This window comes from Branchiostoma floridae, chromosome 9 (genome assembly GCF_000003815.2).
Source record: "Branchiostoma floridae strain S238N-H82 chromosome 9, Bfl_VNyyK, whole genome shotgun sequence".
Classification (NCBI taxonomy): Eukaryota; Metazoa; Chordata; class Leptocardii; order Amphioxiformes; family Branchiostomatidae; genus Branchiostoma; species Branchiostoma floridae.
The window spans coordinates 6,555,039-6,580,750 of NC_049987.1; the positions used below are offsets into that span (position 1 = coordinate 6,555,039).

A 25,712-nucleotide genomic window follows, 5' to 3' on the forward strand; every position below is an offset into this window, starting at 1 on the left:
TCTTTTATAATACGGTTGTAACAATGAATGTTGAAACAGGGAATCGAAGTCCTTCTGAGACCACCCACCCCCCTCCTCGACAATTTCTCTTTTGTATCGAGGGGGGAGGGAGGGTTTATCTCCAAGCAGAACCTACGGTAGTACAAGACAGTATCAAAAGCTGACAAAGGAGTGTAGCCGGCCTAGGAGTGTCAGCTTTTGATACTATCGTATGCTACCGTAAGATATTATGCTACCCTGCCTGGAGATAAGGATGGGTGGGTCACTTAACATGTCGCAAACAGATATTTTAAGCTTATCTTCTCTCAATGACTGAAGGAGAAAGGCACCGATTTCAAGTGAACGAAAGTCCTCTATATCATATATTGACTCTCCTATCTAAACAGTGCATAATTGGACTCGGCCAACAATTTTCCCATGCTTGTATCGAGGCAGGGTCACTGTCCATGTCGCGGACCACTGATGCCCGGAGCAGCTGGACTACCCTTTTGCACACCACGCCACCCCGGTCCTGCCCCATACGGGACCTCCCATATACGCACGGCAGGCGGGCAGTTTTCCCATGTCCGAAAACTCTCCATTTAGCACCAACAAAAATCGATACAACCTTCATCGTTGTGAAGCCAGATGAACTATATTTACCCCATGTCCTTCATCTACCTATTAACCTGCTTATGTAATTCACTTAGCTCTTCGCAAAAGTAAAAGAATAAGGGTTCAGAAGAGGTCAAAATTTGTTATTTTGACTGACTTTTCCACTTTGACTCTGACGATAAAACAATATACGATATCAGGTGTACCACCGTGTTTCATATTGCGTTCGACACTTTTCAAATTAACCGCAACTATAATTTTGTTTTCCTCACACACGACTCATTTCCATTAAGGCAGTACTATGCTCCAGAAGGGAATGTTATTTTCCAATAGATTATGTATTAATTAACACATAATCAGCCGGGTTTTAACAGAATTTCACTTGTGGTGTGTTTGTCCAACAATATGACACCCATGCAGATCCTACCCATGTACTTCGAGGTCTGATGTCTATCGGAATATAACACCCTCTTATGAAGTTTAGGACTCCTTTAATGATACTTTTGAATTTGAGGTCATCTTTAAAGCTTATCCCTCCCTTTTAGTTTAAGAAATTTGATATTAGCGATCTATGTCCATGGGTTTCCGATTACGTTCATGCCCAAAGTGTACACTGCGGTTCCTTTCCCTTCTCTATATTCTATTTCCCTAAAATGTGTTTTACCCGACTGTACATATGTCGCTCTGGATATTCCAACATCATATAATACAGTTTGCACATTGTGCAATTATTATATAAATTAGAACTGTTGCTGTATATTGTCATTAACTCAATGTGTAAGATATTGATATTTCTTTGCACGTTTCCTTCTCTGTTTTTACCAAGTGTATTCAACACAGTAGACGTAGGATATTCACACAATGAAAGCTTTATTCATTTCTTCCAGTGCTGAGATAATAAAGTCCTAAGATATGAAATCAAAGAAATCACAAAGCACCAAGATAAAACGGGAAATTGAGACGTTTGCGGAACGAATGCTACATGGCCATATCGGTCGCTCTAGCGAAATTCTTCAGCTTAAAGGCACTGGCTTCCAAATCCGTGAATCCAGAGGGCGCTTATAGTTTCGTGTGTATGTCGACTTCCTTTTCCGTTGGTCCATTTCCGTTCAGACTTCGACCAGCCTCTAGGACTCCTCAAATGGCTTCTGCAATGGAGGGTCGGTATAGAAAAGAGAATAGGTAGGAAATACTGATGAATAGATTCATCAGGCTGGCAAACGTAAAAAAAACATTCCTTGCAACCAAGTTCAAGTTTTTCTTACATGGCAAGCTTTTATCTGGCACAGGACTGAAATGACTGGAGTTACTTCTCGCGGCTAGATAGACTACAGAAACGTTCGCAGGTAAGACGAGTGTGGTTGTGTACAGGAGAATTTTTCCTCGTACTAGTTCTATATGTATGAAAATTTACACACTTAGTTGTAGAACTAATGTTATTGTCACCTTTTGTGACGAAGAGTCCCTTCATCAGAAAGAAAGCGTTATAACTTGACTTGCTTTTCTGTTCGGATGAATGTATTCTCTGAATTCGTTTTAAAAGCTTCGGTCTAGAGTTAGCCATAAGCTGGTGAGAATTCTGTTGATAAGTATGCTTTGTATTTTTATCTGTGGGTACGTTGAAAATGGGGGATTTTTTACAAGACATTATGCTTTCTACATGTGTACCTTAGGAACCTTGGTGCCGCTGGTGTGTGCGGACTGTCCGGCCTGGAACTTGGTGCGCAGCTTGGCCAGGGCGCTTTCAGAGATCTCCGCGCGCTCAGACGCGTCCTCCAACTCGTGCACCGTCTTCCGGTACTTCGCCAAGTTCACGTTAGCCATCTCCTCCTAAACAGGATATGACGTGCGGTAAAACGTTAGCCATCTCTTCCTAAACAGGATATGACGTCGGGTAAAACGTTAGCCATCTCCTCCTAAACAGGACATGGCGTCAAGTACAACGTTAGCCATCTCCTCCTAAACAGGACATGACGTCAGGTACAGGCTCCTAATTCAACAGGATTTGACATCATGCGTAAAGTTAGCCAACTTCTCAATTAACAATACATGACGTCGGTTAAAACGTTATCCGTCTGTCCCATAAATATATGACATCAGAAAGAACGTTAGCCATCTCGTAAACAGGGTGTGACATTTGAAACCCCCTACGAAAGATGACTCATAGACCTCTTTTACCTTTTTGAATACCGTATGATTTCAACTTACCGATTCCTCAGACTGCCTCTTGTACGTCTTGATCTTCAACTGCAGTTTCTCCACCAACTCCTGGAGACGTTCCTGGTTCTTACGGTCCTCGTCTGACTGGAAGGTCATCTCCTTAAGACGGCGCTCGTTCTTCCTCAGGTTCTTCAGGGTCTCCTGGTGGCGCCTCTGCTCAGCGTCCAGCTCTGCCTCCAGGTCACGCACCTGGGTTGGAAGAGAACTTTGAGTAACATCTCGCTAGAGTGATATACTCCCCAGTTTGGACACGTACGTGCGCGTTGCCCTGTAAGTGTTTATATGTCACGACCCCTCATCACTTGAGTTTCCGAACAAAATTTTATAACTATTCTAAACTTATTCTGAAGGCAAATTCTGAACTAATCCTAATTAAGACTAATTCTGAACTAATTCTTTGCAGACGAGCCAAGAATAATAACGCATCTGTATTGTACTCAAGCATCTAGATTAATTTTGGAACCAGTCAGACGTTTGCAGGTAGCATCCACTACCTTTCGTTGGTGACTTGGAAGACAAGACTAATAGGGCCGATATACTCACTCTGAACAAAACACAATTCTTGTCGATAAGTGTACCCCAGCTTCTGTAGGTGTACTGCCTTACCCTAGTCTCCAGTTTCTGCAGGTGGCGTTTCCCGGCCTTCAACGCGATCGTCTCCGCCTCGTCCAGGCGGCGCTGGAAGTCTCGGAGATTCTCCTCAAGATTCTTCTTCACCTTCTCAAGATGAGCGTTCTTGTCTTGTTCCTGACGGAGGTCGTCAGCCATGCGCGCGGCCTATTACAGATAAACAGAGGAGCGGTAATCAGCGATGGCAGACTTCACCCCTTACTACAGCAAGCGCCCTCTAGCAGAACATACAAGAACTGCATTGCAGAAACACTCGTACGTGCACACACACGCACACACAGACACACACACACACATACACACACACACACACACGTAATAACTTAGAATTCCTCATTCCATAAACTTTTGCACGTCCTTTCTTTCATTTGTCGACAGTACTAAACCAAACTCTGCTTCCATGACCTCCATGACAATGGAGACTCACCTCCGAGATGGCTTTCTTGGCCTTCTCCTCCATGTCCCTGGCCTGGCTGGAAAGCTCCTCCAGCTCGTTCTGCAGCTGCTGAATCTCGCTGTCTGACTTCCTTTTGGCCGTGATGAGCGCCGAGTTCTGCGTGCTGAGCTCCCCCACCCGGTCCATCGCCTCGTGCGCGTCCGCCTCCGCGATCTGGGGGCAAAGGTTTAGGGCATTACGTCGAATATCCCATACCTCCTCGAAACATTCAGAGTTTCTGTGTCAATTGTGAATTACTTTTCCATTCATTATTGAAAATTTGTTTTTAACTCTATCTATGCATCCTGCCAGCCTGTGGTATCATCTATGAATCCGGGCCAATCCAATCTTCCCATCCTGCCAATTAGCCTGATTAAATCTCGCTTATAGCAGCCCACCAAACATCCGCCGGCCCCCGCGGGGAGGTGCCAGTTACAGCCATGGACAGCGGAGTTTGAGTTGACTACCTGTCAATCACCAACTGCACCGGTACCATCTTCCTCTTCACACCCTGTCACTTTACAATATTCAAATACAACCGCACACACACCGAGACAAGCGGTAGTAAACTGTGGATCAAAGTTATAAACCTTTCTGTTCCGCTCGACCATTCCCTGCACTCTCCTGTCCTCTGCAATACTCAAATAACTCAGGAGACACATTAAGAAAAAAAAAACGGCAATGTTGACAAATGATTTGAACTTGAACCTTTCTGTTCCGCTCGGCCAGCTCCAGCGCCATCCTGGTCTCGTTCAGCTCCTGCTGCAGCATGTTGCAGCGTCTCTCTAGTGACGACAGCGACTCGCGCATCTCCTCGCGCATGCGCTGCTCGTCGTCGATGATCACCTGCATCTCACGGACCTTTGCAGGAAGAAGAGAAAAACGTAAAACCGAACTAACATGCGTTTTTCAGCGTGGCTATGTGGCAGAATCGACCGCAAGACAGTTGTCGATTGTAGGACAAATTCACCACTATCCTACTTAGAGGTGTGTAACATTGACCATATGTTGTGAAGTTTTACTCGATATTGGTATATTTTCAGTTTTTGTTCCTCCAATTCTACTGTGCACACCATGCCGACGAATATTTACTATTTGTGCCACCTAAAAAAGAGGTAAGTCTTACGTTTCATCTTCCTATGTGTCCCATATGATTCCTCAAAGCCCTTACCTGGTTTTGATACTTAGCCAGCTGCTTCCTAGCCTCGGCGTTCGCCTTGTTGGCGGCGTCCAGCTGCACCTCGACTTCGTTCAGGTCTGCCTCTATCTTCTTCTTGGCGCGGACGGCCTCGGCGCGACCCTTAGCCTCCACTTCAAGTGTGGACTGAAGACTTTCGATGGCCCTCTGGTGGTTCTTTCTGCTCACGATGCATTGCAAATGGAGAATTGCTTAACCCATTTGTTTTGGTGGCTAAGGCCCTATGTCAAAGTTATCACGAACACCCATTGTGCCTTCCTTACTATTCTTCTTGAGTAAATGTCCCCAGATTTAAAATTCCCAGTGATAATGTCCAAATATCCCTCTAGATCTCACACTCTACTTCCATTCGTGCTCTCATATTGAATTTTCAAAGTAGCCAACTGTTGAACTCTTGTGGTCCCTTTATTTTCTGTCAGAAACGTACCTTGACGTCTCGAACTCCTCCTCCTTCTCTGCGAGTCGCCTGTCGATGTCTGCCTTGAGCTGAGAGAGTTCCAGGTTGGTGCGGAGAACCTTCGCCTCCTCCACCTCCAGCGCGCCCTCAGCCTCCTCCAGAGCCGTCCTCAGGTCCTCCATCTCCGCAGACATCTGGCGCTTCTGCTTCTCCAGCTCGTGCACGTTCTTAGCGTGCTCCGCAAGGAGGTCGTTCACGTCGTGAAGATCATCTTAAAGATAGTAGAATAGTTAGCGATATATTTTATATTTTACTCAAAAACAATTTGGTGCTCCTAAGACTGGAAAGGCTTGACATAAGCAAGAAAGCTATGAAAACCGTAACGTAATACGTTGTATACGTTTTGCCATATTGATATCTACATTTCATCCTTTTTAGGACAGAAGACTTTAGGCTAACATACGAAAAAAACGTAATACAAAGTATGCTCTATAATTATACTTTTCCATAACGATTCCGTACGAGCGATTATTTTGGGACCTTGCGACAGACTTTGCAAAACGACTCACCGCTGAGTTGCTTGTTTTCTTTCTTAAGTTCCTCCAGCGCGCCTAGTGCGTCTTCGTGAGCCGTCTTGAGACGCATGTTCTCCGCCATGTAGATCCTGATCTCCTTCTTCGAGTCCTCCAGCTCCAAGTTGACCTCTTCGCACTTCGTCCGCCACTAAACACGACAACAGAGGTTTTGAAGCCCATGTCACACAGTCAGGACCTTTTCACGATATCCCACCACTTTCCATCTTAAATTCGTATTCTAGTTCCAGTTCACTGACATCATTTTTCTGCAACTTTGATTCGGCAAAAATTAGGTCGGCTGGGGCAAACGACGTTTAAAGACTAGTAGGCAACAGTACCGACCAATTTCAATTACAGATGGCCTTGCTCCCAACCATGGTCTGGCTTCACCAGTACATAGTCTTCAGATGAAGTAAATGTTTACAGAATAAGCACTAATGATTGGTTGATTGGCTGGTTGGTTGATTTATTGATTAATTGATTGATCGATCGATTGATTGATTGACTGACTGGCTGACAGTAGATCCTACCTCTGCGATGATCCTGTCAACCATACGCTGTTTCTTCTCGAGGTGGGCCGCCACGCTGTTGGCTTTCTCCAGTTCTATCATCATGTCCTCCACCTCCGCAGCGAGCCTGTAATAAACTTTTGACTTTGAGCAATTCTTGCCTAAGACATTGTAATGCCTTTATCTTTTCTGTCTACTGTCTTCATAATCATTACCATCCGCATACTCATTATCCTCATCATCTGCTGTATCCCACCATTTAATGACTACCAGGATCCAAGGCAAAAGTAAGCACAAGCCAGTTTTGTGCTCCCTATTGAAATGCTCAGCTCAACTTCCCACAATTTGAGGGATATGAGTACAAACCTGTTCTTCGTCTTTTCTAGACTACTACACTTGGAGTTTGATATCTCGACTCTTTCCTCCATCTCCTGAAGACGAGTAGCCAGCTTCTTCTTCGCCTCCTCCAGCTCCTCAGTCCTCTGGATGGCGTCCGTCTCGTACTTGGAGCGCCAGGTGGCCACCTCGGTGTGCGCCTTGGAGAGGGACCGCTGCATTTCAGACTTGCCCTCCTGCTCCTCCTCCAGCTGCTCGCGGTAGGTGTCGCAGTCGTGCTGGGCCGCTCGTAGCTACGTAGATAGAAACGGAATATCGGTTTTGAAGTCAGGGTTTGAGACCAGAGGCCGATGCCAGAGCTAGATACGTGATGGAAAGCCTGTTGTTATGGCCACGCACGAAGACTTGAATTTCTATGTCTGTTTCTATCTATCCACGAAGTTCCAAAGAAAGAGATAGCACATAAGAACCAGTTTATCAAACCAGGCTTTTCAAACCCGAGGCTGATGATAGCTACAGAATTGGATAAAAATCAATTGTCATCTCCTTCCCTCCACTGACTTCTTGGGAATAAGGTAAATAAGTTCCTTAATCATATGTGTATTTACCTGATGGTTCATGTGGTTTTTGGCTTTGATCTCCTCTTCCAGTTGGCGCTTCAGTTCTTCAATTTGCTGTAGCAGCATGCTCTTGGTCCTGACAAAACACAATATCACACAGTGTTGTACTCCTACCTTTACTTTGTTTACTTTCATTGCCTTCTAGCAGCCAACAGGTCTGGCCAGCACATTTACTTTACATGTCGACCCTTTGTCCACTGGCTACTACATGAGCACTTAAAACTATCTTATACCGATGACAATGTTGGTCAAAAATATCATTGAACTCTCCAACCGAACCGCCCTACCTGCTGAGCTGGTTGCACTGCGTCTCCGATTCCTCCAGGTGCCGCACGGCGTCGCTGTTCTCGGATAGCAGGCGGGACTTGAGCGCGGACACCTCCTGCATCTGGCGGGCCAGCTCGTCCGCGCGGATGTTCGCCTCGTTCATCCCCTCCTCGAGCTGACGACACCGCTTCTCAAGGTTCACCTGTGGTGAAAGATACTCAAAATAAGCCATTTCCTTTCCATAGGTTGCTACAAGATCTAGTTAGGTTATCGCGTTTCTATAGAGATATTATGTTACCTGTTTTCACACCTTTTGTTCTGTGACTTGCTTCATGTTCCCGGAAATCACGTACCTTTTGTTTGGTGACCAGCTCCATGTTCCCGGAAATGACGTACCTTTAATTTGTTTGGTGAGCTGGTACCGTTACCGGTGACCTGCTCCATGTTCCCGGATATGACGTACCTTTTGTTTGGTGACTTGCTCCATGTTCCCGGACATGTCGTCTACCTCGATGCGGAGGGAGTTCTTTTCCTTCTCCAGCTTGGCCTTGACGCGCTGTAAGTTCTCGATCAGCGTGTTCATCTCGGCCACCTGCTCCGTGTGCTTCTTCCGCGTCGCCGCCACGTTGTTGTCCGCCTGGGCAACGGTAAACACATGTACAGGTCGTAAGTCGTAGATAAAGCTGATTAGAAAATACATTCATATAATCAATCCTTTTAGTTGATATATTTTGCCCATTCGACACAGAATGATAGAAGTTCCGAGAAAGTGTTTGTTTAGTGCAGTGTAACTTAACAAGGCTGATTAATTTACGTGCTATAGCAAACTTTTTTTGCTGCACAATCATCCTTCAATCTAACTACGCTGCAATAACACTTACTACCGCGTGGACCTCTTACAACTGTAGTACCAATTACCGCCGCATGGATCTCCTCCAGCTGTAATTCCACTTACCGCCGCATGGACCTCCTCCAGCTCCCTGCGGAGCTTGATGATTTCGGTCTCCTGCCGTTTGGCCACCTCTGCTTGCTGCTGGGTCGCGCCGCTGTGCTCCTCCAGACGGTCTCCGATGTCGTCCAGCTCTCGCTGCATGTCGTGCCGGGCCTTCTCCGCACGCGCACGCGCGTTGCGCTCGCTTTCAAGCTCCTCCTCCAGCTCTTCGATGCGCCCCTGGAAAGAGATCAAGATTCTTATTATAACGATCACATTAATTATTGTGATTAACAATAAGCCAGTAGACAAAACACCCAACTGATCAAGGATTGTATCCCCTGTCCTTCCTTAGACACTATAGTCTCCTTTAATTGCATGGACATCAGGTGCTTACATTGACATCATGCCCTTGCATGGGCAGCATGTAAGGACAGATACACACGTAAACATATAAGAATTATCACCTGTTGTTCTTTTATCTTCTTCTGCAGTTGCGCCACGAGGCTCTGCTCGTCCTCCAGTCTCGTCTGGACGGCATTCAGCTCGAAGTCACGTCTGTTTGTAAGAAAAACGTATGTCAGTTTTCATGCGCGAAGCGCGTTTTAGTTATTCGTTGTAACGAAACAGACACATTACCACAGCTCATGCTTAAAAAATGTAGCCCAAATAGGTATCATTATCTGTAGCAGAGGCAGCGGTCATTCCGTCTTCACGATGGTATCTCTGGTACTTTCGAAATCCCTGTTTGTGGAAAAAAGGATTTCATGACCTACTAACCCGATGAGACTATCTACTGAGTAGTTATCGGAACATCATATTGCAATATATTGATGCACCACATACTTCTTGAGTTTCTCCTCCAGCTCGACTTTAGCCCTCTCCGTTTCCCCCAGGGTGTCCAGCGTCTGACGCAGGTCGGCCTCCAGCTTCTTCTTGGTGCGTTCCAAGTCCAGTTTGACCTTCTTCTCGGTGTCCACCAGGCTCTCCAACTGTGAAAAATGTCAGATTTATGCATATAGCTGTTTATCTCTGTTTTTCGTCCTATTTCAGTGCTCACTGAACTACTACAGTACTAGAGTACTATATAGAGCATTGTCACCTATACATTTGTATTAGTAACTGGCTATGTGGCTCATACTCGCTGCAGCACATTATAGGAAAAATCATTGATAACCCCACAGTACATGTTTTCCTACTAATTACATAGTGATTTTCAGGTGGAGTTCGAACATTTGGGTAGTTTTTTATTTATTTTTTATTTATTAGGATTCTCCACACTGGAGGGTATGTCAGGTGTCAAAAGACACCTTTTCGAAGCCGCCATACGGTTGTTACGTTAAGTTGTTTATACAAACTCCCATGCCAATCTGTACTTCTTTATGTTCTGAACATCATACAGGTGGTGGAAACGAAACTGATGACATTTCTCACCTCGTCAATCTGCTGCTCTAACTTGACCTTGTTCTTGGTGAGGTGGTTGACCTTGTCTTCCTCAGATTGGAGGTCATCGAGGGTTTGCTGAAAGGTAAATCAAGTTGAAGCTTAAGACATAAGAATTAGTCCAGAAGAACCTACACTGACACATTCTATCGAAAACAACACCATACAGTCATGTTTTCAAGTCAAAGGTGAAGTCGCGTCTCAATGTTACAATCCAGTACAGTGAAACCCAAGTGCAAATCATTCAAGTGGCTCACGGCCTTGTTTGTTCTTTTTTTTTTTTGGGGGGGGGGGGGGACTACAAACCGCTGGTTGCAATCGTAATCGGCAGAGATGTAGATGTTTCTCACCGCTTGCAGCTCCTCGAGTTTCTTCTTGTCTCGTGCGAGCCTCTTCATGTTCTCCTCGGCTTCCACCAGCTCGTCCGACATGGCCCGCACACGGTTCTCCACAGCCCGCTTGTCCTTCTCAGACCTGATAACGAAAGGCAAACGCAAAAATTATATCAGTTTGTTTCTATATTCATGACAGACTCAAATCGGTCTGTGAGTGACTTTTCATAGACATAGTCACAAAATAGTAGACTAAGTGCTGCCCAAAGTGTCACTAGACACGGGGAAAATCAGTCACAAAATATAACAAATATCTTGCAGGCGAATACCAGCCGATACCTAGCGAGGTTGCGTTCCAGGTCTTCAACGTCTTTCTTGAGTTCGCTGCACTCCGTCTCAAGTTTCCGTTTCTTGCCGTTAAGGGTGGCGACGGCCTCCGATTCCTCCTCCAGATTCTCTTTGATCTCCTCCAGCTGCGCCTCCAGGTCCGCTTTGCCCTTGATCAGCATGGCATTGCGCTCCTCCGAGTCGGAGACGACATCTTGCTCCTGAGGAATGAGATCTCGATCTCTTCATTTTACAATTTGAAAAAATAATGTGTGCTGCAATTGCATATTTCGACCTTTCAGTCATCCTTTTTATTTGTCTATTGAAAAACGTACGAGACACAATGATGGTAGCTCAGAGCAGTTCAGTTCATCCTCTGAGAGGAAGCCATAGGATTTCCACAATTTTTTGTCCAGCATGTTGGCCAGATTCTAGTAAATTGCAGATATCACCTGGATTTTAAGACGAAACCCAGCCCTTACCGCTTGCAGCTGGACGACCAGGTCGTTCTTCTCTTGAGTGAGAGTCACGCACTTCTCCTGCAGCTCTTTGCGAAGCCGCTCCTCATTGGCCAGTCGCTCCTCGATGTCCTTCATCTCCGACAGCTTCCTCTGCAGTTCCTCCTCCTGGCGGGCGCCCTGGAGTAGCGGCTTGATCTGAGGAGTACACAAGAAATTTATGGTGATCAAGAGCTGTATCGTTAACCCAGCCATCTGAAGCTCCTTCTAACCATAACCCTAGCCCTAACCATAGTTGTTAGCTTCCAATAACCCTCTAGCTCCAATCCTGACCCCAAAAAAATATATGTCTTTGTGATCCGATTCTTTATCGTTAGCCCAGGTCCTAACTTCTGCAGCTCCCTCGAAGCAACCAGTCAACCTCCAGATCTTATGGGCCCGATTCTGCCACCCATGTCCAGTATCAGGGTGAAATGCCCGAAGTTGTCCTAAGTTAAGTTAGATGTCAGAAGTTGTCCAAAGTTGTCCAAAGTTGTCCGTAGTTGTCCGAAGTTATGACGTCACGCTAACCATGACGTCATCCTAACTTTGGACAGTCAGCCGGGGGTGTACGTAGTTGTCCGAAGTTGTCCGAAGTTATGACGTCACCATAACCATGACGTCATCTTAACTTTGGACAGTCAGCTGGGGGGTGTACGGAGTTGTCCGAAGTTGTCCGAAGTTATGACGTCATTATAATTATTGTGTGCATTGTTCAAACGAACGTTAAGAGGAGAAATAAAAGACAAAAAGACTTGAAATAAATGAATTTTTTACAATGCATGAACATTGATTTTGTGCTGATTAATGTGCATCTATATTTTATTCATATATATGCGTGAGTGGTGTGTATCTTATTTACACATATATACGTTTTTACTATATATTAATTAACTTAGGACAACTTCGCACACTTGTTGACCTACCCTGCCCACTGTCCAAAGTTAGATGACGTCACGTAACTTTGCACAACTTAGGACAACTTCGCACACTTGTTGACCTACCCTGCCCACTGTCCAAAGTTAGATGACTTCACGTAACTTTGCACAACTTAGGACAACTTCGCACACTTGTTGACCTACCCTGCCCACTGTCCAAAGTTAGATGACGTCACGTAACTTTGCACAACTTAGGACAACTTCGCACACTTGTTGACCTACCCTGCCCACTGTCCAAAGTTAGATGACGTCACGTAACTTTGCACAACTTAGGACAACTTCGCACACTTGTTGACCTACCCTGCCTCCTGTCCAAAATTAGATGACGTCACGTAACTTTGCACAACTTAGGACAACTTCGCACACTTGTTGACCTACCCTGCCCACTGTCCAAAGTTAGATGACGTCACGTAACTTTGCACAACTTAGGACAACTTCGCACACTTGTTGACCTACCCTGCCCACTGTCCGAAGTTAGATGACGTCACGTAACTTTGCACAACTTAGGACAACTTGGTTAGATTACGTCATCCAATAAATGTTTTGACGTCATCTGTGACTCCTGATATAGCCTCAAAGCCAGTGGGAAACGGTTGTAACTTAGTACAACTTCGTACAACTTCGTACACCCTAACTTCGTGCACTTCACCCTGATACTGGACATAGCTCGATTCTGCCTCAATAGGGTAAAGAATAAGATTTAATCCCGAGCAACGTATGAAACAAACTATGTGAGCACTACGATCACTACTGCAGTGATATACTATATCCAATACTGAGGAAAGCGTTACCTACCTTGGTGTACAGCTTCCACCACATCCATTCCCTCAGCCCAAGCCACTTTCGGATGTTCCGCTGCAGAGTGTGCATGGCTTCCCTGCAACCAGATACGTGCAGTAGGACTTCATGATATATGTAACTGACATACCACAGTGTATACGGGTGTTTCGCTTCAGTGTGCATGGCCTCCCTAGTACATGCATTCTGAATGTGATTATGATTGTAAGACCTGGTGTTATACCATAAGGCAACTAGTTGAGTGTGTGATTCAAGCAAACAAAGAGGCCAACAATGTTATTTTATCGTGAGTATTCCATAGTCTAGAGTATAGACTACAGTAATAGATAAATGTACTCGAAATATCACGTTTAAAGGGCATGTACATTTCAGGTATCACAATAAACATCAAAGAAAATTTTGTAGCCCCGTATCAGTTGTTATTTCCAGAAAGGAATGTTGACTCAGCTAGTAGACATAGACTTGAAGACGCAAAGCAAGCTCCTTGAAAATTATTCATACCTTTGTTCCACCATCTTATGGAACTTGCCCCTCATGAACCTCCCCCTCGCGCGGGCCTGGATGTTCTTGATGATCTGACTTAGACGATCGTCACGTAAGTCCTCCAGGTAACCCAATACGGCGGCCTTAAAGAACACCTGTACAAGATAAATGGATTCTAAGATGTAGTTAAAGACTTTTCATGTTCTTTATCAGGAAAACACAGCTATAGAAGGGTACGGGTCAGCAGATATCTGAAGGTGATGTACATGACTGCACTGATTAACTTACAATACTTACCACGCTTTTTATCATGATTAATAATACTACGTTCAACTCTAGCTCACATAGTTACATTGTATACATTTCAAAGTTCGTCTATAGCAAAAGCTTCCTTTCATGGATTACCAAATTAGAATAAAACTGCCACCAGACAGGTGTTTCTCTCGCAAATGCGACCTGCAAGCCTTCAAAACAACTGTTCACTGCTATATCCTGGCATAATCATCTTTATCTGTCATGATACCATCAATATTGTCCAATGTCTAGAAGTGGTAAATTATGGCCTTACATTGAGCAAATCCGTTACAAAAATTATCCCTGACGGCGCACAAACAAGTGCCCTGTATTAGTTTGCTTACGGCACCCTACCTTCGTGTGTCCTATGGCGTACTTGGTTTTCTCCAGGTCTATGGACTCAATAATCCGCCTGCTGATCTCTTTGGCCTCCATGAAGCCGCCTTTCAAAACCTGTGGAGCCAAGATCTGGTACCTGGAGGGTGTAGGAATAAGAAAGTGCTCATTTTGGCGGTGTTTCTGTCCAGAATTCAACACGGGCAATACACGATACTCGAAGAATGAGAAATTTAATGCTTTTAGGTAAAGCACCTGCCGCGTGAAGATTTCGTCTGCTACTAGATATCGCAGCTAGCAGATTAGGTCAGCAAACCTTTGCTTAAACTCTCCGTAAGGCAGCCTGTTGGGATATCCCTTCCTACAGATCCTGATGCCCTCCAATACACCGTTACACGTCAGCTGGTGCATCACCAACACCGAGTCGATGACGAAGGCAGACTTGGTCTCATTGGGGATGATGCAGCGCACGAAGTGAGGGAAGGTGTTCCTCAGGGTGGCCATCAACTTGTTCAGTTGTTCCTAGATATGTATGATATCACAGTGCGTGAATATCTTCATCAGGTTGGTATGAAAGTAAAGTGTTTTACACACGCGATCGAAGTTTTGTACCATCTTTGGCTTGTTAGCTGCCTTCATATGGCTTAAAGAATCGCGGTGTTTCCCATTCCCCCCATGGTGGTGTTGCTACAAGAAGAATGCGGTCAAACTTGACTAACTTTATCTCCTTTGTCTCTGTTTATGCCTGGTGCTTATCGTTACTCCATGACGCCCTTATAAAGGCAATTGGCTTGGTGAGACGTTACCTATAGATTAAATAATATTGATATTTTTAATATTACTACATCGGAAAAGGTCGGTGATGAGATTGTTCATCGAAGTTAACGAAACGACAAAGGTAACATACTCGGTGCAATGCAGAAACTGTCTGGAAGGCGGCACTTTTCTTGCCTTTTCCTTTCTTTGGTGCTGTGAATCAGAAAAGGTAAAGTTATTCACAGTTTGGACAACGAGAACCCAAAACCCCGATTTAAGACCATCGCCTTTAAAAATGAATATATCGGGGCTGATGAAGACCTGGATATATTAAGTAGGTATACTAGTATACTGCAGAGACTATTGATGATCAGTAGATCTCTTTGAATTCACTTTTCTTTTTTTAGTGGTGGGGTCTTCGGTTACTCTGGGTAATTATAAGAGTTGGCGATATATAAACAAAAAGTTCATCCCTGTCGAAAATGTTTGCATATCAAAACACGCGTGCCAAGTAGAGCTCCCGCTAACCTGAGTCTGCGCTGGCGTAATCAGCGAACAGGTCCACCATCAGGGCCAGGGCCGATTTCTTGAAACACTCCACGACTGTCTCGTTGACTGGATCCTTGTTCTTCTCCAGCCAACCAACCACGTTGTAGGGAACCTGTCGTATGGAGAATGACATGCCGTGCATTAAGTGTTGCATGTGATCAGTCAACATCATATATGCCTACATGTATATATAGAATGGTTTTGTAAGATGTACCGAACATGACTAGATATTCCCAAATGGAATACGAAGTAGAAAACTAACCGATCCAAACAAGTTAGCAAACCAATAGTACCTTCATCGAAAGAGTGGCGGGCGATAGATAGAGTCTGACAGATGAACATTTATTCCAACTTTCAACTTAACCAATTTTACAACTTTCTGTATAGCTATGGTTATGGTTATCTAATACCATTGGGTTTTGCATGAATAAGTAAAGGCACAAACAAACAGACACTCTATCTTACCACGCCTGCATAGTGGCCGATGGCGAAGTGAGCCTCGAACTTCCTCTTGCCAGGCTTGGGTTTCTGGAAGTTGGAGGTCTTTCCCTCGTGGTTGTCGTACAGCTTGGACTTGAATGTCATGTCCGTGGCTTTGGGGAACATGCACTCTTCTTCCAGGATGGACATGATACCCAACGGCTTGAGAAACGAAGATGAAACACAATTCAGTTTATCCAATCCATGTATACTCACCATGGCAGAACGCCTGGTCCTAATAAGATGTGAGTGAACATGATTGGCTAGGAATCACATATGCACTGTAAAGCTCCAGATTGAATCTAGCCTTCTTCCGAACCTGTGCTGTGTTTGATTAACTAATACGACAGGCTATGTAGTCACAATTGACTGTAAAATCTTACCGCATTCATCCATCCATTCATTCATTTTATTGATGGATGTAGGAACGGACAATAGAAAATGAACAATCATAATTTGTACTAGACACATTTAACGACCTACCTACGTGCCTTCGCGAGTATCATAAGATCTACTGAAGCAGTAGCTAAATACTGAACTACCTGGCTACATGTAGTGGGAGGAGCAAGTACCTGGACAGACATGTGAAACATCGATGAGGACACCCGTGGATTGCCTCACCTTTTCAATCAGCGAGATACACGCCTCCAAGTCCATACCAAAGTCGATGAACTCCCAGTGGATCCCTTCCCTCTTGTACTCCTCCTGCTCCAGCACGAACATGTGGTGGTTGAAGAACTGCTGCAGCTTCTCGTTTGTGAAGTTGATGCACAGTTGCTCGAAGCTGTTCAGCTATGAGGCGAGAGAGAGGGAGAGAGATCTAATCTTAGAATATTTGTTAGTTGTAATCTCCTAATACATTTCAGCGTGGTATCATCGGCATTGCCTCTAGCTGTCCCGTGCGTTGCCCTGACCGTGCGGCATTATCAACTACCCCAGTTGGCAAACTACTGATACCAATGTAAGAGTAATGACAATAGTGATAACAAAATGAATGACCTCGAAGATCTCGAAGCCTGCGATGTCCAGCACCCCGATGAAGTATTGCCTCTGCATCTTGGTGTCCAGTGTGGTGTTGAGCCGCTTGACCAGCCAGGAGAAGAGCCGGTTGTAGATGGCCTTGCAGAGTGCGCCCACGGAGTAAAAGCACTGCTCCATAGTCTGCCCCTTCACCACGTACTCGTTCCCAACCTTCACTCGAGGCTTCAGCAGAGCTTTTGTCATCTCCGCACTGGACACGCCGAACAAGTGCGACGTTTTCTCAGCATCTGAAACAGCCGTACACGTACAGTGAAACTGAGCTGTAACGTTTAGCTAGATACGTTTGTTCTGGGCTGGAAACTAGAGGGACTGCGACTGGACTTTGCCATGTATCCTTTCCCAACAATTCCGCACGGCTTCATCATCTTCGTGGAACATGATGAAGGCTAAACGACGGAGAGAAAAGCGTTGTGCCGTTGGGACGTAGTTTAGCTGTTTACGATACAGATCTAGACGAGCGTTGATTTCTATTGTCTCTCAAAAATTATTTAGAACTGGTATTTACGGTTGCTTGTCTAGGGTATTTTGTGTTCTATGTAATTTTGTACCTCTATTTCTTGAGTCTGTGTTATGATTTTTGTTCTGGAATATCCTTTTTATGTACAAAATGGCACTTGAATCACAGATCATTAGCATGAGCTGCATGACTTTGATCTTTTATCAGAAAATGACAATGAAAATGAAATTCCCTACATCACAGAGCGCATGAATTTTAGAAAAACAGACAAACAGTAGGGAACCTACGCTCCATTCCGTCGCACTCGGCCTGCTCCTCGCGCGGCCTCTGCTTGAACTTCATGTTGCCGAAGTGCATGATGCCGGCCGTCAGACGGTACACGTCATTCTTCTCCGTCTGGGAGAAGCCCAGGATGTCGAAGGCCTCATCCGTCAGCCGCATCTCCTCCTGTAGAAAGTGTGACGTAGAACCTGTATTGATAATACCTCCACATCTAAGGCGTCACCAAAAAAACTTCAGGCTTTCTTCTTTCATTTTCCCTTCATCAAGCATACGATCACAATACGGTGTATAGGGCAGCACCCATCTCTGCTTCTGTAGCCCTTGGGCCAGACAGATTTGGTAAATATAACGTACAAATTATATCTTTACAAAAATTAATGTCTCAACTTCTGAGACTGCCTAAAAGATTTCTAGACGATTTCTATTTGCTTTCTGCGATTCCCAAATGAGTCGTTATGTGTCATTTATAATTAGAATGAATTTTGAACATTTGAACATTGTGCGATAAAAATGCCTTGCCTCTTTGGGTAACACTGCATTCATAAGGTATACAATAAATCTGCTATTTAAACGATTGTGTCATTTTTCTTTATATGTCTCTATACGCACCGCATCGTCCACACCAGGAATATCCGTATGGCCCTGGGAGCAGTAGTAGTACTGCTTAGCATCCGGGACCAGCAGCAGTTGTTCTGAAAAATTAAAGGCAAACGGTCAGAAAAGATCCGGGTGGATGAAAACTTTGAAGAAATTGAAAAGGTGTGGACCGTGTGCTCACATAGCCTCCTTCACCGGCCTTTCTGGGGGCATTGGCACAGATTTTTAGGTCGATTTTCAACTGTTGAAAATCGACATAAAAATCAGTGCCAATGCCCCCAGAAAGGCCGGTGAAGAGGTACTGGGGGGCGAGTACAAGCTTCCCGGCATATATTCCTTTCCCGGCATTTTTTCATTTCGCGGCATATTTCCTTCACGGCGTATTCTCTCAGTTGAAAATCGACCTAAAAATCATTGCCAATGCCCCTAGAAATGCCTCGTCCCTCGGATAGGACGTTAAATGGAGGTCCCGTGTGTGGGGAGAGCCATACCCTATGCACGTTAAAGAAACCGCCACATGTGCGAACATCCACCCGAGCGGATCAAACCATTCCGGCCAAAATAGGGGTAGGGAATCTCCCGAGCAGCCCTCGTAACCCCTGCTTCGCCTATTGGGTCAGTTAGTCCTCACTCATAGTGAGCAATTGGGCTGGTCTCAATCATGATGTTTCTGACCTAGGGAGGAAAAAAAGAAAGGCCGGTGAAGGAGTCTAGTGCTCGTACACCGTTTGACACCAGGTGCTACAGAAATCTCCACCTACCGGTGAGCTGCGGAAACGCATTGGACGTCAGCTGGAGGAAGATGTGGTACGCACGCTCCGCACTTTGTTGGGAAATCACGCGAGACTTCTCGAGAAGGTCTAGATGTGCAAAACAAGGACGTCGACATGTGAAGTCAGTTTCATTTCAAAACTCTAGATTATTATCAAGCAACGTCGAGCGTTCTGAGAGAAAAAGGGGAACATTGTCCTCTCTACAAAACATTAAGTTCTGAATTCACTCAAACACTCAAACATCTTAATCTAACTGATTCAAACACTCACAATTCTCAATGTCCGCACCAGCCAGCTTTCCGTTGGAGCCAAAGTGAATTCGGATGAACTTGCCCTACAAGGCAAATAAACAGACATCAGCACCCTGGCTGTCCACTTCATTTTATTTATTTTACCAGGAACGTACAACTCAGGTCCAAACTACATATATTGTGTCTGCAGTCACAGACGTTCGATGTCCTCGTCTAACCAATGATGAAATAGTGTCTGATTTATTCCCATCAACTTTGACACTTTTGCATATTGAAAAAAATGCATCAGCCTATGAATGATTCATTTCGTAGAATCCTTGAGTTACAATAGCGCCATCCTGGATCTATTCACCCTACCAAAATGGCGGTGGCTATTCAAACAGCGTGCCTCAGAGTCACATAGTAATAATGTAAACATTCAATGATCGTCCTATTCTAGTCGAGGTGATACAAGTACTTACGAAACGGGAAGAGTTGTTGTTCCTGACGGTCTTGGCGTTACCGAAGGACTCCAGAACGGGGTTAGTCTGCACGACCTGATCCTCCAGAGTCGCCTGCAGTTAGAAGAAAGCTGTTTGTGAATTGATGAAATCTGGTGTATTTACGTTATGTTTCAACAAAAAGTATCCTGGTGATGAAGAACACAACACTGATAAACACAAATATCCTTCAAACTACCTACAATGCCCGAGATGTGCATACTGACATAAGGTCTGGGTGGGGGGATCTCACTGAAGCTGCATTACGTTGGTGGCGATTTGACAGAGCGGTCAACGAATTTCATCGATAAAAAAAGTGATTTTACGCTTTCTGTGTTTTGTTGTCGTTTTAGTCATAACAGTTACTTGTAGGTTTTGCAGGATATTCCTATTAGAAAGACAAGGGTAACACACATTCAATTTAGGACGCATCGACGCCGGCAAAGTGCCGCAGTCCACATTTTAGGATTGTTAAGATTTAACACTTCTTTCCTTGCTGTTTTTTTTATTATTTTCTATGCTTATTCTTTTCTATGCTTGCATGAAAATTATTGCATACTTTTGCCTACTTTCTTCGTACCTTCTTCTCGCTCTTGGCTGGCTTGCTAGTCGTGAGAGCCGCGACGTTGGCGAAGTAGGCGATAACCTTCTTAGTGTTCTCCGTCTTACCAGCACCAGACTCGCCACTGTTGAGGGGAACCAATTTTTTGCAACAATGTTCTGTGCACAATATGCCAACGTGTTAATAGAACATGCTAGTTTAAGAAACTGAGATCCTTTACCTGATGAACAAAATTGAAATTGAACCTCTCTTTATCTTCGATTATCCTGTCCGAAAAGTCGTTTATTCACGAAAGAAAGAGTAATGGTCCCATGACGTTCCCTTGTGGAACGCCCGAAGCTACTCTACCTGGATCTCATTACTCTCCAAGCAGAGGTTAGGCTCCGGCTGGGTTTTTTTTACGTTTTTTTAGTCGTTTTTATCGGGCTTTCTGTTTTGTCATTTTTCATGAAGTACGCCAGCCAAACTTTAGGTTTTAACACAGCAGGATGAAATACAAAATTAAAAAAACGATAAAAACGACTAAAAAACCTTTAAAAAAACAGCCGGAGCCTAATCTCTGCTTGGAGGGTAGGATCTCATGCCTTCCTTTCTACCGCTACTCAGGGTTCTTCCCAGAATTTTTTAGTATAGTGGGGGGGCTGGCAAAAATAATCCGAACCAACGCGCTGCGCTTTCATGAAAATGGGTTCATTTTGCAATGACAAAGGGTGTGAAATACTCAGGTATAATGTGTTATAGTGATTCCTTTGTTGTGAAGTGGCAAAACAACTATTGTTTTGATCATCACCCATTTACAAGTTCTTGCAGACAATGCCCACTGGAACTAACCAAGAAAATAAGGAAGAAACCACTGATAAAAGCTCCTTGAAGAAACAGACTAAATTTCAAAAGTAGTATGTAGAGCTGGGCTAGGAGTAAAGTGGAGGGCCTCCGTTATTCCATCCTCTGGGGAGGACTCTGCTACTACCTGGGTTGTATATCATTCATTATACATGATTGCAAAACTTACGTGATGAGCATGGACTGGCTCTCGCTGTCTGTAGGAAAATAATATACGATTTAAAACAGAAAATCAAGTAAAAGCGCAGTCATGTGATGACCAAAATCCATGTTCCATTGTTCAATCAGGTTGTGAGGTGTTCTCTATTTTCGCAGAACCCACAAGTTTTAGAAAAGGTGGGGCTTTTCGTATCCCTTTGCTTCCAAAAAAGAAGTCAAACCCAACCTGTTTAGAAATAGCCAACTCTACTATTACAGTAGAATATGGTTTATAACTGTCCATTGTCAAACTTGCAAATAAATAAACTTTAACTGCCCTGGCAATGAGATAAGATAGAACACAGTCGACAATCATTTTAAACTTTATCTGAATCATATTCATTTATTCTGGCGGGGTTGGGGAAAAGTTTGACACTCTTTCCATGCAGTGTGATAGTGAGGACTTGGTCCTAACACTTCTAGAATATGTAACCACACTGCGACCACAGCTATCACAGTTCCCTTAAACAAATTCATAGACAAAATACTATTTTTGTGTTCTGTTGTCTTTTAAGCCATACTTGTACATCTTGCATCATATTGAAATAGACGGATCCTGACTGTCAGTCACAATTAGCACGGCAATTAGAGGTTCGACCGATGAAAAAATGGCTGCATGTCCGTCAACTATTTGTATTCATGTTTCTATTTTGCATTTCTACGGAGGTGGGCTACATTTTGGCGGAGGTGGGCTGGGCCATGGGATAGGTCTATTGTGAAACCAATGGTCACAAAAATTCCATTTTGGTCCCTGCGTGATAGCCCACAGATCGTTGTCTAGTTGAAACGGATTCTTACTCTGCAGCATGTTGGTGTAGGCGTTGTCGGAGACCGCGAAAAGATGCGGCGGCACCTCGGTCTTCCGCTTCCCCTTGTACAGCGCCACCACGTCCGCGCCGTAGATCGGCAGCCGCTTGTACGGGTTGATCACCACGCAGAACAGGCCAGAGTACGTCTTGAAATGGAAAGAATAGTGTGTTAGTGCAAGGACGTTACATCAGCTGATGTAACGTCCTTGGTTAGTGTTACTGTTATGTCACTGTGCGGTATTACTGTACAGTTACTGTAGATGGGCAGGCGCGCGTACGGGTTGATCACCACGCAGAACAGACAAGAGTACGTCTGGGATGAAAAGGACATAGTTACTGTGTGGCATTACTGTACAGTTACTGTAGATTGGCAGCCGCTTGTACGGGTTGATCACCACGCAGAACAGACCAGAGTACGTCTGGAAATGGAAAGAATACTGTTACTGTTATGTTACTGTGTGGTATTACTGTAACGTTACAGTTACTGTAGATCGGCAGCCGCTTGTACGGGTTGATCACGCAGAACAGACCAGAGTACGTCTAGGAAAATACAATACAATACAGGCATGTGTGAACCCACCTTTAGGCTGATAATAAATGAATTGATGACTAAATAGATAGATAATTGATAAATAAACTACTAACTTAATACATGTACTCACGTAGATGAGCTGGTGGTAGTAGCGCTGCTTCATGTTGTTGAGGATGGAGGCTTCGTTCAGGTACGTCATGTTGGCCATGTCCTCACAGAAGGAGAACTTCGGAGGGTTCATCTGCTGCACCAGGTCCTCCTTCACCGTCACAGTCTGTGTGCACAAAAACAAGTGACGTCATCAAATACCACTTGTACAGTATGAAGGTTGAACGCAAAATATCATGAAGTAACTTGTTTTATTTCTGGTCACATAACAATGTACAGACAGCAAAAAAAAGCAATGGAAGTTTTAAAATTCATGTAAGTATAAGATACACACATCCATACAGACACGGCGGCGGGTCAAGGTAGACCTTAGGGAATGAGCATACAAATGAAGTCAAATGCAACTTCTTACCCCACCCCTGTTTTAATATTGTTTTCCTTTTTGTTGTTGTTGAAAATGTCAGAGAACCAGAAAATTCGTGTGGACTTCAGGCAATGTAGAAGAACTTCATTGCACGACATTTGTACATGGTATAATGTATGGCAACGACTATTACACAAAGTACAAATATATCTATGTCTTACCTTCCCAGTGGACGTCTTGATGGTGACCATCTTGTCCTTGGTGGCCTGAATCTCGCCATCGATCCACACGTCCTTGTCGTCTGCCACGAAACACGACTTCTTCGCATCAAACGCCTGCGACCGGATCTACGTATGGGCAGAGTTCATGTTTATTCGTTAAACAGGGGCCTCCACGTGGACAAGGTTCAAGTTCGAATAAAGGAATAAAGAGACTCGTTTTACACAACCATTGCAACGTTTCAGTGATACCCATTTCCATCTGAACTGAACTGAACTAGGACGGCGCTCTCACTGCACTCTCTCTGCGACCGAAAATTTGACACATCGCTCAACGAAAGAAACGTCGTATCGTAAAGAAACGGATCTTGTAACACTTTGTGTGTTTGTGTGTCTTCTCAATCACGCTTGTTCGTTTTGTATGATATACCCAGTTTGAAAGTGAAGGTTACACATATCCTATGCAGTTCGCAGTGAGAGCGCAGCACGATCGCCGTCCTAGTGGAAAGGGGGATTAACCGTCTGTCACCTTCCTCAGAACAATTCTGCCTGGTTCGCATTGTACTGCAGGACAGGTGTCGCTGCTCAAGGTGCCTGTTTGGGACCACAAATAATTTACCTTCACCTTATTGGTACAAATGCAGTTACAAAGCATTTATAAGATGGTTTGTTTTGCAACAATTCTCCTTCGTTGTCTTTAACAAGTCATAAATATACACCAGCTCTCACCTTCAGGACTTCCTTCTTGTCACCATACAGGTAACGCTCGAAATGTTCGAACTCTTCCTTCGCCATGGTTGGTGCTGACGGATGGGGCCCACTCAGATGCCGAGAGTCGGATGAAGCACGGGAGGTTTGGAACGCTCAACAACAGCTAAAAGTATGTTTGTCGTTTTAATATCAATATACAGGGGTTATGATTGTTATCAGCAAACCCTTATTCCACTAGAGAGTGCCGGTGAAGAGCAAACAACCATTTGACAGATTGCTGAACGGATTTCATGTACAAAGAGCCATCTTTTAAAATTCAGCTTATAAATCCGTGCATCTGTATATTACGAATTCACGGAGAATAGACCTACATTGAAATAATACAAACAAGATACCAAGTGACCAATATCATGGATTTGTAAGTACGAACTATCGTAAAACATACAAGCGAACGTATTTGAAAAACTGGAGCGCTCTTGCGTACATGCAAAACTTACCTCGCATTAAGCTGTGTGAAGTAAAGGAAACGAAGTACCAGTTTTATAAATGTCCTACTTTTGGTCAAGGGCGGGTTTGACTTGAACTTTCCAAAAAGGAAGGCCGTCCCATGATTATAGCTAACAGGACAAGATTTCAAAACCATAGCTGGGCCAGAGAAAAAATTAAACTGTGCGCCAACGTGTTTGCTGTGACCCGTCCTTTTACTTCTCATCCGTTATTGGTAGAAGGGGAATTCGAGAAGGACGAAAAATAGTAAAAACTGAAATGGGGAAGGTTACAGTTAAGGATCGTCCTTGGGAGTGGTTGCCAAGGTTGTACCAATTTGAAGGGCTGGGCCAAACTCAGGTTTTATGTTTGAATTTAGGCTTGGTGGGGACAAACGTGGCTGGTCATTGTTTTCTAACGCACTGTCGAATGTTAAAAATTGGACAGTTGCACATTCTTCTCTCATCAAAACCATCTACGGATCGTATTCCGTCATTTCTGCGTCTCTCATTAACGTCTGTTTTCTCTTGAATATTTCTGTCACTTGATTCAAGGCGCGGCCGGAGTAGCTTCACGTCACGTACATCATGCCTTTATACAGTCCGCCCGCTGCGTCTCGTAAAGTTTCTTTTTCCACTGAGCGACCGCTGAACGACCAAAAAATCTACAAATCATTCAACTGTAGAACTTTTTTCTTACATTTGTGTGTCTTTGCGCCTTTTTAGAATATACCTCTATGTCATGCATTTTTTTCCAATTATTTGAGGAAACAAAACCGAGCTTAATGGTGAGACAAATCCAATTTCGGTCTCTCGATGATCGTTAAACACGGCATCTGCACGCCGATGTAGGGCGTCCTCCAAAACCAGTCTGACGGCAAAACTAAAGGAGATAGGTCAGCCAAAGGTCTGAGGAAACTTCTGCAGCATGACCCCGAACCTGGCCGCTATGGATGTGCATTTTTGAGCCACCCAAGTTTTGGTCTACCGAGCCGGATTAGGGGACAAAGATGATCCTATATTCGTCCTGACATCTGAACCGTCGGTCTGGAGACA

At 44.3% G+C, this 25,712-nt stretch overlaps 1 protein-coding gene across 3 annotated transcripts; it reads right to left on the minus strand.

Annotated features, from left to right (window-relative positions):
- Positions 1–1,443: 1,443 nt before the first annotated feature.
- On the minus strand, positions 1,444–24,334 carry LOC118422854 (myosin-16-like). Of its 3 annotated transcripts, XM_035830667.1 has the most exons (41): positions 24,190–24,334; positions 23,464–23,589; positions 22,901–23,044; positions 22,228–22,384; positions 21,401–21,428; positions 20,407–20,512; positions 19,809–19,901; positions 19,367–19,430; positions 19,085–19,183; positions 18,336–18,418; positions 17,732–17,891; positions 16,946–17,214; positions 16,568–16,738; positions 15,932–16,108; positions 15,446–15,578; positions 15,069–15,130; positions 14,478–14,683; positions 14,180–14,300; positions 13,550–13,686; positions 13,046–13,127; positions 11,298–11,471; positions 10,828–11,036; positions 10,507–10,630; positions 10,148–10,234; positions 9,560–9,705; positions 9,181–9,271; positions 8,738–8,953; positions 8,246–8,419; positions 7,803–7,984; positions 7,504–7,591; positions 6,926–7,188; positions 6,581–6,686; positions 6,045–6,198; positions 5,506–5,746; positions 5,052–5,238; positions 4,589–4,741; positions 3,872–4,054; positions 3,421–3,591; positions 2,803–3,003; positions 2,263–2,424; positions 1,444–1,742 (listed from the first exon to the last, which is right to left on the minus strand). In XM_035830667.1, the coding sequence occupies exons 1-41, from the start codon at positions 24,253–24,255 to the stop codon at positions 1,722–1,724; spliced, it is 5,817 nt and encodes a 1,938-aa protein (XP_035686560.1). In that variant the 5' UTR covers positions 24,256–24,334; the 3' UTR covers positions 1,444–1,721. The 3 variants fall into 3 exon arrangements, with proteins under 3 accessions (XP_035686560.1, XP_035686562.1, XP_035686561.1); XM_035830668.1 differs by lacking the exons at positions 1,444–1,742; positions 2,263–2,424 and adding an exon at positions 2,482–2,553; XM_035830669.1 differs by lacking the exons at positions 10,507–10,630; positions 10,828–11,036.
- Between the last annotated feature and the right edge of the window lie 1,378 nt (positions 24,335–25,712).